The following is a 16,953-nucleotide window of genomic DNA, read 5'->3' as shown; positions in this document are numbered from 1 at the left end:
GTCTCAGTGTTGCGAGACGTCAACAACTGCGTGTAGTTGGCCGATCATATGTACGGTGATGGTGCAGAGGTGGCAAAAGTTTAAAAGTTATTACAACGCGAAATCCCGAATGGACGAAGAACATATGCAGCGCTAGCCAAGTGCACCGACCCCAACACCGACGACGCAGGCCCACATGATTGCGCGCCTGGGTACGGTATCCAAGATCGCCTCGGAAACTCTCCCAAAGTTTGCGTGTGTGTTTGTGTGTGTGTGCCGAGATCACGCGTTTACACCGAGATTTCGGGAACGCCCAGTGCTTGTAGGGCAGCGATAACAATTTGTAGCTAAGCGGCTGCCCCGTACACTCAGTAGTTACGGTACAAAAATTGCAATGTGGCGATTGGATCGCTTCCTGTGACACTGATTGCATTGGTTGACCACGTAACATTAGTGCCGCCGGTACTGCAGGTTTTACGTGCGTCACTGCAGCAAATGTCAACTAGACGCAGCAGTGCTGTGTAAGCACGTGAAATAAGTGAAGTTAGCGACGATATGAAGTGAAATATGACAAGTTGACAAGTCTGACAAGTCCTTTTTCACCTACGCGCCATGCAAACGAGATGTGATTACGTACTTGCTGAGGCGTGGCGTTGATGCGCTCTGTAATATATTGCAGGTAGAACACCAGAGCCATGGATATCGGGGAGAAATTTCGGAGGGTCAAACGGCTTTGCGATGGCTACCTGTCGTGAGTAGCAAAGAAAAAAAAAGTGTCGAAACCACTGCACAGCCTGTCGCTGCACGTTTCTCCGTAGCGCCCTTCTTTTCTCCTAAGTTCATGCTGGTCTTTTTGTTTTTAGGCATGCTCATTACCACCCGAAACTCGTGCTTAAGAGGTACAATATGCTTACTGCGTTCTGTGCTTTGTTTTCTTTTCACTTCTTTATGCGTTTTTCTTGTCTTCTGTTGCACTGCACTGGTGCTTATGTAGAGGAAAGTAACGCTTGTCTTTAGTTGTATGAGCCTGAAACAACCGATTTTATTTCGCGCTCGGTTCACTCTTTTCGCAAGATAACCGCACCGATCTTATTCCGCTCAGTTGGGATAACTCAAAATGGCATTATAATAGCTTCTGAGTTGTTTACACTCAGTGGGTGATTATTTGCATGTAAAGTGTTAAGCCGAAGGCCTGGCGAATTCGTGATGTGATGACTTTTGGTTATTTTCGCTTGACAGATCGAGAAAAATGTTGTTGCTTGTTATGATGGTCCTTGCATTGGTCCTGTACATCGGACCTTCCCTGTTTCGATGGGTGAGGCGAAAGACACCCATTATGATTGGTGAGCAGCAATGCATTGCAGTGTCCAATGTCACTTGGTTATTTGCATTCATGTTCATGCCATCCTGCCTTGCTTCCAGATCCGAGCATCGGATGTGTGGCGCTGAACGTTGACCCATTCCTGCAAGATGTAGGGGAGTTTGATGCCAGTTTATATCGCAGCTATGAGAGCTCCACTGACAAGCGACTTCTCTCATTCGTCGGTGAGTCAGGAGGGAAGAGCACTTGATGTTATTGGCTGTCAAGCAGTGGTGCCATGGCTGCCGATTTATCAGATCTACAGATATTTAAAACTCTGCTTATTCAGTGACAAGGTGTTTGAATCTACTAATTTTTTGTCTGTTCTTTGGAAACGGAAGCAAAAGGTGCTACTTTTCCAGTACCAAGTTTATTTTAATGCGGTGCCAACTCATGAACGGGGAAAAAAAATAGTGGGCTAGCTCAGAGACGAGCACATTCTTGTGTTTGTTGATTCTCAAACCTCGCGCTACCTATGTCTTCTGAGCAAAGATGAGGAAAGGGTAAGATGGCGAGTCGGTGGAAGTGAGGGCACTACCCTATCCAACGAGTATGAAAACACAACCAATGACGCTTTTTCCTGTGGCACTTTGACCACCTACCCTTTTCCAAAGGGGAATAGGCACTCGCGCTTACTAGGTCTGATTAACACAGTCAGCTTGTCAGTTGCTACTTGTGCGCTGCCCATGCCACGTGTGACAGGGAACATCACCCAGTGTGTCACATCAATTCATGCATTAACTGGACAACTTCAGCGTGCGCACTTCATTTAGAGCTCGCCAACACTAAAGGTACTATGTACGATCTGACACCTTCGAATAGGCCATCCCCTGGTCTTGAATGTTTTTAAATTCGTGCTTGAGTAAGGGTTTCGGAAACCGTGGGCTTTTCAATAGCATCACCAAAAGTCTCGAGGTCGTTTTTGTACAATTTCTTAGAAGGCACCATAATACTACAATTTATCACTAATATAAGAGTTGAATTCGTGGGTTCAAAAACTGAGTGAAAAAACTGAAATAAAAAATCTAGTATTTTCTTTAGGTGTCGTGGAAACACTGCTGTCAAGTTTTATAGAAGTTAAAAAGCAGGAATTATGGTTTTGTGATTGACTAGTAGAATCTAGTGTGAATTAAGTCTGACTCAGTTAATTTAGTTTGATGTGCTTTTACTTTGTCATAACTTCTCAATTCAGAATTGTTACCTTAGTGCCAAGCAGATGTACTAGTGTTGCGATTCCATACACCATTAACAGCACAATCTCCTGATAGCATGCTGCGTTAGAGATCATCCTTGTATGCACAAGGATAGCTTAACAAGCACCTGCAATCTCTCAACTCTGCAGTACTCCACATCATTTGCTACCTACCTAGTGAAAAACTTAGCAGCATGCTTTACAGGGATCTTTTTACTAATGCCACATTTTTGTTGGTTGAAAGGGTGCTTGCACAGTCATACACAGTGGATACTAAGCCACAGCCAGAACTGAATGTCTGAACTTTCCAACATTTTGATGCTGGGTGAAATGCTGATTCTGTGCTGTCATCCAGGTGGTGCTTTGTAACAGAAAAAAAAAATTGTGCCTCATGTATTATTTTTCCTACAGGAAATGGCAAAATAGGCTTTTCCATTGACGACGACAACACACTGTTTGTTTTCAACAACCGAACCCTGTCCCTTGCCTTGCCATTTCATCCTGGTGTTGAGATCACGTACCCTCAGGCATCTCATCAAGGTTGGGATAATCAACGATTAGCCTTTTGTTGTGCAGTTGGACTGAACCCCTCTGATCCTCTCTGTTGTGCCATTTTCAGAAGGCAACGTGGTACACTTTGTGAAAGGCACTGTTTTCAGGTACCAATGTTTCAACAAGGTAAGCGCTCTACTTTCAGGGGCTGCCAAATTCACTAGAGTTACCTAGTATCATATTGTCAGTGGGACATAAGTGTATAGTTGATAAGTGCTGCTTAGAGAACAAAGGGAACACATATTCAACACTTGCATGGCTGAAAACTAGCATGGCAGTTCATAGAAGTGCTGTGTATGCATTTTTCTTCATACTGTTTTGTGCCTGTTAGGCAGCGGATGAGAACACTGACAAATGTTGAGTGTGGGCACATTGTTGCTGAGAGTGTTGCGGTCTGTTCTTGGCTTAATTGTTCGGCTTGCCACTTTTCATTGACCTCCTGTATGGAGTTCGCAGTTTTGTAAACTAGTAAGTAAACTTAATGACAGATCTAATGTTGAGCAAATGAAATTGCAACAGTGCAAATTTTAAAAGGTTGTAGTATGAATAATACACCTACAAACATGCATTCAGCTTATTGGCTTGCAAAATAGTACGTTTGGCTGGAGTAAGTTTAAGAGTGTCTCAAAAAAAGCTAGAAATTCTTTCAGAAAGTATTCAAAACTCTATTACCTTGATATACATTTTCTTAGACATTGTACCTTGCATTACAGAGGAGAAAAACAATCAGTGTCAGTCACACCTACTATGCCCATCGAACAATACCATCTCTACTCGTACAAACCATCAAGATTGTCAACCCTATGGTGAGTTCAAAAGCGTGCTTTTCTTGCACTTTGACATCCCACTTAACGAAACTACACATTTCCTTTGGCATGATCTAGCAAAGCCACTCAGTTTGCTTTCTTTCACCTTGCAGTCGGATCCAATTGCATTTGGCATCGAGCAGAAGGGTTCTACTACCGAGAATCTGCAAGCAAAGCCTCTTGGGTTTGTTCACTTTTTGGTGGACTGCATGCAGTTTGTGGCAGTCAGTGCATACGAGTAAATTAGTTAATTATTGATCATTAATTGTTCATGTACAAGGACTTGCACATGTCTCAACCAGAACTACTAATTATAATGCAGTTGTCCTGAAAAAATCTGTACCTAAATGCACATCACTTGATTCACATAGTTCTAATTCAATTATAGTGGATACATAAAGGCACATAATTTGATTTATATGTTAATCACTATTCAAGATTTGTTGCCTTGTGTTGCCCTGTAAACTTGAGCGATAAATAATGCAATTTATTGAAAGCTGTGGGCATTGACCCTGCACGGCTTGCTACTTCAGATGAGGTGTTTGAATTGACGAAAAGGACAATAAGATAAACAAAACAAATAAAGCCCAGATGACAAAAGGTCGAAGACTGTAAGTCCCGACTGGCATAATTATAACTGCAGGGCCTTGGTGGCCCTGATTGCATCCTCACTTTAGTTCCAGGCCCCTAGGAAATGACTGGACTGTATTTGCCCGTGTATCTCGAGGAGCATCTTGCTGCTAACCACAACATAGTAAATGGCGCAGCACATGCTCACTATCAACCATAGCGTGCACATGGTGCACGGTGGTGAACTAAGTTGTCCGATGCCCTCGGAAACTTGGAGCACAAAGTTACGCTTTGCTAGTTCTAATTCACCATCAAACTGCAAAAACGTACAGTGTTTGTGTTAGTGCTTTGCTTTGAGATTGAGTTATGTGCTTTCCACTTGCGTTGAAGGATCAAGGATCGCTATGGCCAGGAAAACATCATCTGGCATGGCAAGGTCTCAACAGGCACAAGCAAGGACACCGTCATTGCCTTTGCACTCGTTACTCCGAAGCTTCCAAACACTGTCACAGTTGAGCCAAAGAGGTGAGCCATTTTCATTTGTAATATCCAAGGTGTACAGACAGCTCTATGGCTGATTTATTTTTCATCCTCTCATTCGTGTGTGCATGTTACATGTGCAGCCTTGGCAATAGGCAAGCCTGTGAACAAAAATGTGCACACAGCCTAGGATAGATAAATGAAACCTGAACTTTGCTGTACAAACACTGCACTGCTACCATAAATTTGAAGCCATGCGAGTAGGCCACAAGAAAATTAGTTTGTCAAAACCGTCGTTCGTATAGCTTTTTCTCACAGGTGAATCTTATTTCAAGCAACCATTTTAGTTATAGCACAGACTGGAAAAATTCATACCTTGGAAAATATGAGAAAGTTACATGCTTTCACAGCAGTCATATTTGCCTTAAGCATTGGAAAATATACACACACAAAAAAACATTAACGACAATAGTAGGTTTATATCAGAGGAATAGCTTGCCAAGGCATTCTTAAATAACTGGATTCACCAAAACATGACACTGTAACGGAAAAAATGTACACAGCACTTCATGGAAGCATCAGCAGATAAAGAAAGGAAGAAAGAAAGCATTGTTATTGTTTCTGCCCTATAGCCCAGCCTCCAATAGGTACATCTTATGGTGATAAAGCACACCACAGAGTTCTGTTGCAGCTCTTAAAAGACAGGAGAGCATTGAACACATATCTTTCCCAAGCCACAGTACCAATACTATCCCTGAGGGGATAGATCACAGATGTATTATTAGTGCTGCTGTTAGCAACTGCACATTGCCTTCACTATAACCCCCTGATGTGATGCTCGGCATGGGCGTTTAGGGTGTGGGAATAAATAAAGGTATTGTGAGGAATGGTTAATGTGTACTACTCTTGCCTCATGCTCATTTCAGTTCCACAGTCCTCAAGGTGCAAACCCTGGTGGATTACTCTCTGCCTGTGAAGTCAAAGGACTATCCATCTGCAGTCTCGCAGCTTCAGTCTTTTCTCAGAGAGGCGAGTACATGTTTCACTGTGATATGTGCGCTTTATTTCCATTTCCCTTGTATATAGTCAAGCCAGTCAAACCTTGTTATAACAGAGTAGCATCTAACATGAAAATAGCTTCATTATATTCTATATTCATTGTAAGCATACACACTAATGTAGGGGGAGAGAATTGCAAAATTTAGATTTAATTTGTTATATCCCATAATTCGTTACATCTGTTTGTTATATCAAGTTTCGACTGCATTGTATTCCTAGCCTCAGTTTACAGTGCATAGGTAATCTTTGTGTTTGTGCTGTTTCACATTGCAGGAAATGCACAGGGTTGTGAGCATTGAAAGCCATATTCTGCGCAACATGCACGTTGACGCATGGAGCCAGGTGAGACATTTATGCCCTTGTTGTGGGATGGCAAACAAAGAGGACAGTTTCAACAGCAAAACATGGTCCAAGTAAAAGTTATACGAGCTTGGAGGAGCAGAGAGACCAAAATTCCAGTCACATTTTCTTGAGTAGCGCATGCGATTTCACTTAAACGTGGATTTTAATTCAGAATCTGACACCAGTAAATAAGTAATTAATATCAGGTTTCCTTGTGATGTAGTGTTGGTTTAACTGATGCATACAGAGCATGTGGCCATGGTGCATCACCGCATACTTGCATGATCAACAGTGGTGGTTCAAGGAATGGCTCTGGAGCCAACATTTTGACAAGGGGCCCTGACACAGACAAGTCCCCTTGTCAAAACATTAGCTGCATTGACATTCCTTGATTGACTCTGCCAATAACTTCGAGCTTCCATCTTCCTGTGATTCTCTGTGTTGTTTGGATTAGATTACTATTTGCTTGAGTGTTCCCTCTAGCATTGTTCTTGGCAGTATGGATTAGACAACAGGCATGCGTAACTGATGTTAAAACAGTTGCAAGTTAAGAGGAACAAGTGAAGTTAGGCAAGTCATGTAATGCATAGAACAGACTGAGTGCCAACGGTGGCGCAACGCAGCTGAGGACCGAGGGTGGCAAAGGGAGTGTTGAGAACGTGAAATGTTTGGGCACAGGATCTTCATCTTTTTGTGCCTCACGCATTGACCGTTGCAATAATATAAGGGAATATAAATGTAGGACTACCGCCTTCAGTAGAGCTTTATTTCCGAAAACGATTTGTCACTGAAATCAACTGGCTTCGACTATTGTGACTATAGAGTGCAGGCAACGTATTGACACAAAATGTACTGGGATGCCTAGTATTCCACATGCCTTTATGTTGATGTACACTTGTAACAACTGTCCTCCGTCACATTGAAATTAGCAACAATGTTTACATCTTCCTTTTTCAGTACATGGACTTTCAATTCATGTGTTTAAATGTGTTTTCATTGTTCACTTGTTTTTTTAATAAAAGGTTGCCAAGATAACCTTGATTTTTGTTGCTGCGTTTATGGTGTTTCTTTCCACTTCTTCCTGTTACTTTTCTTTTTGTTCTTAGTTCTTTATTCCATTCTACATTTTTATGTGTGACATATATTGCTTGTACTACTTACACCTGTTACCACATTTTGTAACTTGTATTCTTCCCACTGTAGTGCCATGCAGGCACTGTGGGTAACAAATTAAATAAGTAAAAAATTACTTCTGCTTTTTATCATTTTGGAGGCACAATATGCTAATACTGCTCAATTTAACCTCTTTCTTAAGTGTACTTCGGAAGTAAAAATTACCCTCTCAGCCCATGTGCACTTTACACTAGGTCAAAGGTGTGCCAAAGTACTGATGCCATTAAATTTTTGTGTTCCACTGTTAGTGGTTTTTAGATAGTTGTCAAATTATGGTACAAAGCTTCAATTAGTGTAAATTGCCACAAATAATTAATTACAGCACCTCCTATGCAACCAGGTCAAAATGCACAACAAGTACAGCATGGCTTTGGAGCTGAAAAAGAGGCTCTTCTTACCACTGAAAGTGGACGTGGTGGTCATCAAGTATTACCATACACTGGGTGCACGTCAAAGAACCCCAGGTGGTCAAAATGAATCCGTAGTACCCCACTACAGCATGCCTTATAAATTGTGTTGTGGTTCTGACACATAAAACCACAGAAATTAGTAAAAATCTCAGGAGCTTTCAGAGCCATTCTCTTATGGATCATTGTGAATGAGCGATTTACCCATCTGTTGTATTTAATGAGAAAAACATTGAATCTTCTGCCCTGCTCTGAGCAGCCAACGATGGAGATACAGCACACTACCACCGTAGGGAATCCAGGGAACAGGGGGAAGGTGGGAGATGGAAATTCAAGACTATGAGCAAAACAAGAACAGGGTGAAAACTGGAGCCATCAAAATGTTGGCTCCTGCTTTTACCGTTCTCTTTTTGCTCATCACTATCAGAAATGTTACACAAACTGGATAAAATATCATGTCGCCTGAATTTTTATACTCTGAAAGTGACACTAATAATTTCTGCATAATTTATGTCAATGTACTCCATTTTAGTGGGTAAATTTGGACCATTTGATTTTTTACCCTTTTTATGTCCCGGCAAGAAAGTGCAGTTTCTTCCTTCTTCCAAATACTCACGCTCTTTCTTTTTCCAAACCCTCACACCTCTAAGTGGGCCTAGACAAGCTGATGATGACAACGATATCCATTAGAAAAAGCCTGGTAAACCATCATTAACCAGTCTGTACAGTAATGTGAAATGCAAGTCTGACAGTGCCACCACCTTCCCTCTTGTGTCCCCCAGTTGTGGAGCACTGGCTTTGGCATCAGTCAGTCCAAGGCATACGGTGCACTAAACGGGGATGTCATAAACGGCACCATATACTACATATTGTCCCACGTGCGCGCCTTGGCCTCCGAGTGGAACACTGGTCCAGCGGAACACCGGGAGCTGCAAGCACTTCTTGCCTATCCAGAACACTGCTACGGTGGCCATCACACCCTGTGAGTGGTCACGCATGGGTACCTCTCCTTCTTACTGTTAAAAAGAGCGGGCCACACAACAACGTTCAGAAGTACAGACTGGTGTCGTTAACAAGTATCCTGTGCAAAATAATGCAGCATTTAATTTATTGTTCTGTAATGTCACATCTTGAAAAGCATATCTTCTAAATGACAAACAGCACGGACTTCGGCATGGATTTTCATGCTGCATAGCTGGTAGAAGTCACACATGATTTGGCTCTGGCTATAGACAGGCAGCTAGTTGTTGACTGTGTCTTGCATTTTCACGTGGCATTTGATGTCATTGCACATGGCTCACTTATATCAAAACTTATAGCTTATAATCTGGATGAAAATGTGCTCAAATGGATTGCTAAACACCTCTCTTTCCGGCAGCAGTCTCTTGTTCTGAACGTTCTTTTTTTTTTTTTTTGGTCAATGCCCTAGTCACTTCTGCGGTACTCCAGGGATCAGTACTGGGGCCACTCTTATTTCTACTGTTTATTAATGACACTACAGACATCACCTCATCGGTACTAATGTTTATCAATGAGTTTATCTTATACAGAGTCATTAACGGTCGTAGTGATTACGTAGCTTTGCAGAATTATTTGGACATTGTGACAACAAGGTGTGCACGTTGGAAGATGTCGTTGGATGTGAGCAAATGTATGCACGTCGCCTTTACAAGAGAGTGCTGCTACCAAGAGCACATGTATCGAATTCCTGAAGCTAGTTTAGTTGCCGCTAAGGAATTCAAATACTTAGGTGTTTTTCTCATCTTGCTAATAAAGCAGCATCGGTTCTCGGCTTTTTGAGGCAAAATGTCAGCCCCCTACCCACTGGTCTGAAACAACAATTGTATTTCACACGTGTACAATCAACACTCGAGTATGCATGTGTACATTGAGACCATTACACCTTGAAATTAATTAACAAACTTGAAAAATATATAACAGGGCTGCCAGGTTTGTCTTTGGAAACAAAACTCAGCATAACAGAGGCTAAACATATATTCCAGTGGCTGGACCTAAAGGCTTGCAGAAGGAACCTGCGCTTGAAATTCTTTTATAGCATATATCATTCCCAAGCTGGCAATAGTCAAGAGAAATACATGAAGCTACCTCCGTATATAGTATCCCAAATAAAGGATCACCTTTTGAAAGTCAAGGAACTTGCTTTTAAAGGCGACATTCTGAGGTATTCTTTCTTTGTCCAGACAGTGCATGCCTGGAATCTTCTTCTGCCTGATGTCACACAATTTACATCTGATAACACTTTTTAGTACACTTTGAGAGTATCAATACACTTCTATAAACTTTTGTATTTCATATGTAATCTTCTCCTGCTGTAATGCCTTACTGGCTAGAATAGCAGCTTGGTCTTGTTGGTTTTCCATCCTGGTGTTAACAGCGCAAAACGTAGACATGAGAAGAGACGACATGAGACATGAGACGACATGAGAAGTGCTGGAAAGAAGACGATACCGCAGTGCTTGTGGTGTCGTCTTCTCGTCTCATGTCTTGTTTACATTTTGCGCTGTTAACACCAGGCCTTACTGGCGATTCAGGTGCTGAATAAAAAAGTCATTAGAAAGGCTCCCATTTCATGTCCATTATACCATCCATGTGTTTTGATGCACATGAAATTATCAAACACATTGCAGTAAACATGAAGAATTCTTCTTTGTTTCTTAAGCAATGATGTACTATTGGCAGCCATAGATATGCTTGCTCCATATGGCAGTAGCCATAATACTGCTTGCTCGGTTCCCTCCTGAGCGTTGTTTCCGTTTCTATTCTTCGTCTATCTTTTCTTCCTCTTTTCCCTCTTTAGCGTGATGAGTTCCTCATACTTTGTTTGCCCCCGCCTTATGTAATGCCTCCGGGCCTTTAAGGCTTCAATAAATGAAATGAAATAGATGCCAGGAAGTGCATGATGTGCATTAATTAGCAACCTAAAGAGAAAAAAAAAGATCAATTAAATTTTAGCTTAGTGACTTTTAAAAACATGTAGTAACCAAAAAATTGAAGGTAGGAATGTTGCCGGCAAATGTTAGCATTCATTTGCTAGGAATGCCCTCGAGCACGAGCTCTGATATTTTGAGGACTTTAGTGCCTGTGCTTATCTGAGGACCTTCTACTTACCATGTGCCTTCTGTTTTGGCTGTCTTCAATTCCACACTTACAATATATACACTTCAAAGTTACTGTGCAACCCATGGCAGAACAGCCTAAATTGTTGCCCTTTACTTGCAGGCAAGCCTCAACCTTATGGGCTGATCTGACAAGCCTGTCTTCAGTTACAAATGCTGTTAATTTGTGGATGTTGACACTGGAAAATCAGGGATGCTCGAAACTTATTAAAACTGGTGAGTCTTAGTAGCCGACTCCTCAGCACTGCTTTTATCGTGAAATAAAAATTTTGTTTTCTTCTCTAACCTCAGTCGAAATCCTGGCTGTAAGGTATAAGGCATTTTCCTTCGCTGCAGGCAAGGGTACTCTGGTGTGGCAGTTTCTTACGCTTAACATTAGAAAAGGAGAGAATTATTATTTGATTATTATGTTCCATAAGTGGGTAGTTGGGCTGGATTTCTCACTGAAAGGGAAAGTTCAGTCTTACACACACAAAAAAAAAAAATTAATTTATTTGTTTTCTTGAAGTTATGGGACTGAAAGCTTGGTAGATGCAGTATATGTAAATTTACACACTCATTTTGAATATGAAGTTCACTTTTGTTTAGCTCATTTGGTTCTATTTTCATGCAAGTTTCCATTACTTTGTTGTCTGGAAAAATCTTAAAAAACAAATTCCTCAGATTTCACTAAACAGGGTACAAACAAAACAAACAAAAAACTAAGCGAAAAAATAAAAAGAAAGACGCTCTTCCGAGTGTCAGCATTGAAGTTTTTCTGGGAGTCTTATTAGTCTATACCAACATATATCTACAAGTTTTTAGTACTATAACATGAAAAGTTATTTAATTTTTTTTTTAATAAGTTTAGCTCCACTGATGTCCAAGTTTGCTGACTGCAGAAGCAAGATATCTTGTTTATGACTCTCCTATTTTTCTGTGGTGTGGCATAGTTTATGCTGCGAATTACTACATGACTAACAATGTCACTATTAAGAAGTACATTCTTGTGGCATTTCCGCAAACTACAAGTGAGGGCTTGCACAAACTGATAGAAACCAAATCATTATTTGTTTTGTACAGCATACGGCAAATATGCCTTGTTTCACTACTTTGTCTCATAAGTACCTGTGGCCATAGGCTCTTACAAGATTTGACTGCTTCAACTCCCAATACCAATAGGTGCGGAAGGCGTGCTGCAGGCTGTGGTCTTGAGTCTGGGTGCCTTCCTCTTCAAGGACAGCCACCTAGAGCTCAACATACAGCCAAAGGACCTGCACCGAGAACTCTTCTTCCGTCGCATCAGCTACGGCAATGCCACCCACCTCAACGTGAGCGTGGTTCTGGGTGATGACAACAAGGCTCTCCTGCGGGTTTGGCTCGATCGAAGCGACCGTGACTACTACGCATGCGACGGTGGATGCCTGGACCCGCCAGTGAAACTTGAGTATGTCTTACATTTCTGTCCACGGGGGTGGCAGTGTTGCAGCAGCACACCATGGATCAAGTGATTAATTTTGACTATGCTCAGTTCTGTAATGCATGTCAGAGTATCAATACATTCCTCCCATCACAATGCTACCATAGTGGCTGGTAGTAGAGCTGTACTAGCATAACAATTTTCATTGAAAGTATTATACTTGGATTTGCCCACTTGTGAAATGTCATAGGCCAGGCTATGACCATTAGTTTTGCAATGTATATAGCATGGTTTGGGAATGCCTAGCACACTCGCACTAAGTGGTTGGTAGTCATACCAGCCTCTCACTTCATGACACATTTGACTTCTGTAGCAATGTGCCAATGCAGTGTATGTATACTTCATATGAGCAGTTCTACTTAGCACTGTAGGAGCCAAGAGTCACAGGAGGTAATGCGCATTCAGAAATATAATTTTTTTCTCTCTCTCTTCCAAAGTATAAGTTTAGCATGTTCGGTTGCAGTATTCAAGTGAAGTTTGCATAAGAAAAGGCGTTTTTGAACTTTCATGAATTGTTAGCCTTTAGCTTAGGAGGCACAATAAAACTATTTTCTAGCGCCGTAACGACCATGTGCACCACGAACATTCCGATGTCCGTGTTGAAGGAAATGCCTTTTATGGAAACCGTCTGAGCAGAGTTACATTTTCCACTTATTATGCTCTGTGTTTGGATCACTTTGTGTAAAGCAGGAACCATGCCTTTCTCTCTCTTTGCACTTTTGCTTGCAATGTTCAAGACAATTGTGCATCAGCATGTCTGCCCATTGTTGAAGTTCATCGTACTTTTTGTGCAGCTTCAAGGCAAAGCAATTCCCGGTAAAAGTGACGGAGCCTGTAACAGCTGTTCTGTACATTACCTCGGACCTAGAGCATATGAAGGAGCTCAGTCATACCATACATGTCAAGGAGGTGGTCGAAGGTATGTGAGAAGGTCGAAAGTGTGCGAGAGCATGCGGCCATTTGTACCAATGCATATTTAATACAGTAATAATACTTTCAATCACCAAATTACTGGCAACTGTGGCATAAATATAAATGCATTGCTGGATTCAGCATTGTGATTCATAATCACTTGCTGTATAACACAATGTATGGAAAGAAAAGGAATCAGAGTCTTGTGATTGTCCCCTTGAAGTGTTTGTGAAAAGGAAAAAGCATGTCGCATGTCCTTTAAAGTGCCAATTCTGTCCAGTGAAAATTTTGTTTCACAACATTTCTTGCATCTTAATAATTGTGAGAAGTGTACAGTTGTAGAACAGGTTAAAAATTTTTGAATTCTTCAGCACTTTTTGTCAAGCTTACAGAATGTGAACTCTTGTGTGAATGTGAACAGAATGTGAAAATTCGTTACACGAATGAAAGATATGAGAACATCAACTATTTCACACTTGCCAAGCACTTATCCAGTCACTTGAAAAATATGCCTGGTGTAAAACGTAATGAAAAACTATGGAGGAAGTGAACCTGCTACACAACAAACATAATGACACTGAGCAAACAACCTGCTGTCTACCTTCCAAATCGTTTTACTGAAGGTACTTTGCGCACATTATACAAGCTTGCAGCACAGGTCTAATAAAAAGTACTTCAAGGTGTATGCAACACATTTTAAATATAATTATATACATCAGCGATGTTGCTTTTAATGCATTATCTTGACATGCACAATTGTGCGCACAGCCATCTTAAAGGCACGTATAATACCATATTAGAAGGAAAGTCACTAGACCAAAATCACAACCTTAAATATGCAGTTTATTATTTGGTCTGAAAGTTTAATGCTGTGCATTAACAAACAGAAGCTATGTAAGTGTAAAATTAAGTTATAAATAAAGGCCTTTCCTTTTTCTGTTTCTTCTAGCACCGGCGCACGAACACCACGTCATTGCATTACATCGGCACGGTCATCAACTAGGTGGTCTGCCAGCTCTCTTCTGGGTGTCCATCACTTTTCTAATTGTGGTCTTTCACCTTTTCCTGGCAAAGCTCATCTATAACGAGTACTGTGGCTCCTCACAAGAGAAGACGCGGGGACGTTACGTGGTGTGATGCAGTGAAAATATTTTCGGCATTTGTGCAAAACAGTGTTTCAAGTTTCGAGTGGGTGAGTGAGCCTTGTGACTGAAAGAACGCTGTGATGGTGCAGTATCCATCGGAGGCGGATATGATGAACGTTTGGAAGCCAAGTTGTAAAGCGCATCTCCTTCAAGCTTCGTGAACCAGTGCTTTTCATCTTTGACACTGCCACAATTCTGGATGAACCTAAGTGGCCTGTTTTCACCTCCGCAGTGAAGTGTGTACATATGTCTAGATGCTTTGCATACGGATGCAGTGATGCATCTTCTGGTGCAGGATTAGATAGCTGTACCAGAGGTGTTTGTCATTATGATTATTATTGTAATTAATATAGCTCAGTTTGAAATAAGTAGGGGGATAAACTTGCCATTTCTTGCTTTTGCTTGTGATAACGGTCAGTCATTTGATCCTTTGTGTTGCGGTTATTCGGTGTCTAGGCGAACTGATTTTGTGTGTTGCTTAAGTTCGGGCTTTGGGTGAAGTAGTCTTAGCAAGGTTGAAGATATTGTGTGTCTGATACTCGGACCTCAAAATTGCAGTTGCAGGCGCAGGAAACAAATTGAAGGTGCTTAACGTGGAACTTTCGTTCTGTAAATGCAGGCAACACACTTATATAGTGTTCTATTAAGGTTCGAGAGGCTGCTCTTGAAGTTTGCATCTGGTAGTGCAATGTAATGTACTTTGAATTTACCGTATTTATTGTGCTTACGTGTGGTTCTGGCAAGCGTGACATCAATCATGTTATGCAAGGTAGACCATCCTTTTTTTTATGGCTCCTGTTAGTTTTGTTGTACATGACCATTTTTGAATATGTGCCGCGTACAAAAACTGTACTAGTAGAGTATATAACATTTCACTTCCACTTCTGCAACTGCTTCAGGCAACTTTGATACTGTGGCGCAATAAAGCACAAGTGGCATTACCTGGTTGTAAATAAGATTGGGTTGTCCCTTGTGAGGGTTCAATAAATTTACTCAAGGCATGAGTGTCTGCTATACTGTAGCCACTTGTCATTTTTTCATACAAGAAAAAGGGCCGAGATGCAAGAAAGCAACTGAAACTAGCAACTACCATACGACAGAAGCCCGAGCAATAGCCTTCCATCAGATTGCCTTCTGGTAAAGATTGCAATCAGATTGCCTTCTGGTAAAGATTGCAATCCAGCTTCACAGGCTCTAGAACACTAAGGTGAACATTAACGAGCATCAGTGAGAAAACATGCATTAATGCAAACCATGGAGGAAATGAGCTGTTCACTAACCAAATTAAAGTGTGGTGCAGTCACCAGGATAGGCGAAGGTCGGTTAGCAAAATCCCTAACAATAAGGTTCTATTCACTTGGAGGATTAGGTGGTAAGATGACATTGAGTAGTTTGCAAACATAGGATGAAGTCATATGATGCAAGAAAAGGGTAGTTAGAGATCACTGGGAAAGGTCTTCATGCTGCAGAGGATTTCGTTCACCCATGCCTCTTGGTTGCAGTAGATGTCAAAATGTTGCAATGTCTGTTGCAAATGTGCCACAACACATTCTGCACGTCATGAGCTCGTGAACGTTCTCTCTAGGAAATTTGTTGAGCAGTACAGCCTTCTTCAAAGTCACCTTCATTACAACCTGCTGGTGAGAGCTGTTGAAAACGAATTGGCAATGAGATTATGGGATGCCAGACAGCGCGATCAACGCAAAACTTTGCTCAGCCACAAGAACGGAAAGTGTGACACTGGTCTCATACGGTTTCTGTGCGAGAGCATGCTTATGCAATCAAGTCATTGACTGCACACTCGAGTCTTAATTCAAAATATAACACTGCATTGAAAATAGCTTAGAAAGGCACTACAGAGAAACACAAAATCAGCATGTTTGAGACATACTGGCACAATAAATGTTCTCAAAACGTGCCAGTTCAGTCTGGCTTTTTGAGAGCACAATGTAGTCAATTTTTAATTATAATTAACTAGGCCCAAGCAGACGCATAGATACATGACGTCATGGTGAGGTGTAGCAGGAACTTCACAGCAGCGTGGCCACCCATTTTTCATTCTTGTGCCTTTTCTGGATTACGAAGCCTCATCCAATGGTAAGAGTGCCTTTTCCGGTATTGTAGAAAGGTAAGTTTTTTTCTTTTAGTGTTTTTCTTTTGCTTGGGGTTTTTCTTTTTTGTGTTCCTGTGGAAGCTGGGCAGTAGATTATCGACGCTAGGCTCCAACCTCATTGTAACGAAGTAGAAGGAGGAGCCGAAATTACTGTGTTGTGTAAAGCCAGCGTAACCACTACACAGCTGCGCATGCAATGACATTTAAATAAAAGAACCTCCAGCACGTACAACAAGCGACTTCTTAGCATCTGACGCGACAGCTTTT

The 16,953-nt window shown here is 41.4% G+C and overlaps 1 protein-coding gene across 2 annotated transcripts; it reads left to right on the top strand.

The window, feature by feature from the left end:
- On the top strand, positions 1-15,594 carry LOC135903644 (uncharacterized protein KIAA2013 homolog). 2 transcript variants are annotated; one of them, XM_065433955.1, is made up of 17 exons: positions 1-191; positions 659-730; positions 843-878; positions 1,219-1,322; positions 1,402-1,524; positions 2,943-3,071; positions 3,151-3,209; positions 3,797-3,889; positions 4,003-4,073; positions 4,850-4,984; positions 5,866-5,968; positions 6,272-6,340; positions 8,703-8,902; positions 11,161-11,273; positions 12,219-12,483; positions 13,311-13,435; positions 14,378-15,594. In XM_065433955.1, exons 2-17 carry the CDS (start codon positions 675-677, stop codon positions 14,563-14,565), a joined length of 1,869 nt encoding a protein of 622 aa, XP_065290027.1. In that variant the 5' UTR covers positions 1-191; positions 659-674; the 3' UTR covers positions 14,566-15,594. The 2 variants fall into 2 exon arrangements, with proteins under 2 accessions (XP_065290027.1, XP_065290028.1); XM_065433956.1 differs by lacking the exon at positions 843-878.
- Positions 15,595-16,953: the final 1,359 nt, after the last annotated feature.

Source organism: Dermacentor albipictus, chromosome 9 (genome assembly GCF_038994185.2).
Source record: "Dermacentor albipictus isolate Rhodes 1998 colony chromosome 9, USDA_Dalb.pri_finalv2, whole genome shotgun sequence".
NCBI lineage: Eukaryota > Metazoa > Arthropoda > Arachnida > Ixodida > Ixodidae > Dermacentor > Dermacentor albipictus.
The sequence above is the reverse complement of the archived record's forward strand: the minus strand, read 5'-3'. Positions and strand labels throughout refer to the sequence as shown.

What these genes read in the sequence shown, in the direction of transcription:
- LOC135903644 (XM_065433955.1), top strand. Translation starts at nt 675, where the DNA reads ATGGATATCGGGGAGAAATTTCGGAGGGTCAAACGGCTTTGCGATGGC. An exon ending in CTGCAAGCAAAGCCTCTTGG is followed by an intron (nt 4,074 to 4,849) that starts GTTTGTTCACTT and finishes CTTGCGTTGAAG; the next exon opens with GATCAAGGATCGCTATGGCC. An exon ending in ACGTTGACGCATGGAGCCAG is followed by an intron (nt 6,341 to 8,702) that starts GTGAGACATTTA and finishes TGTGTCCCCCAG; the next exon opens with TTGTGGAGCACTGGCTTTGG.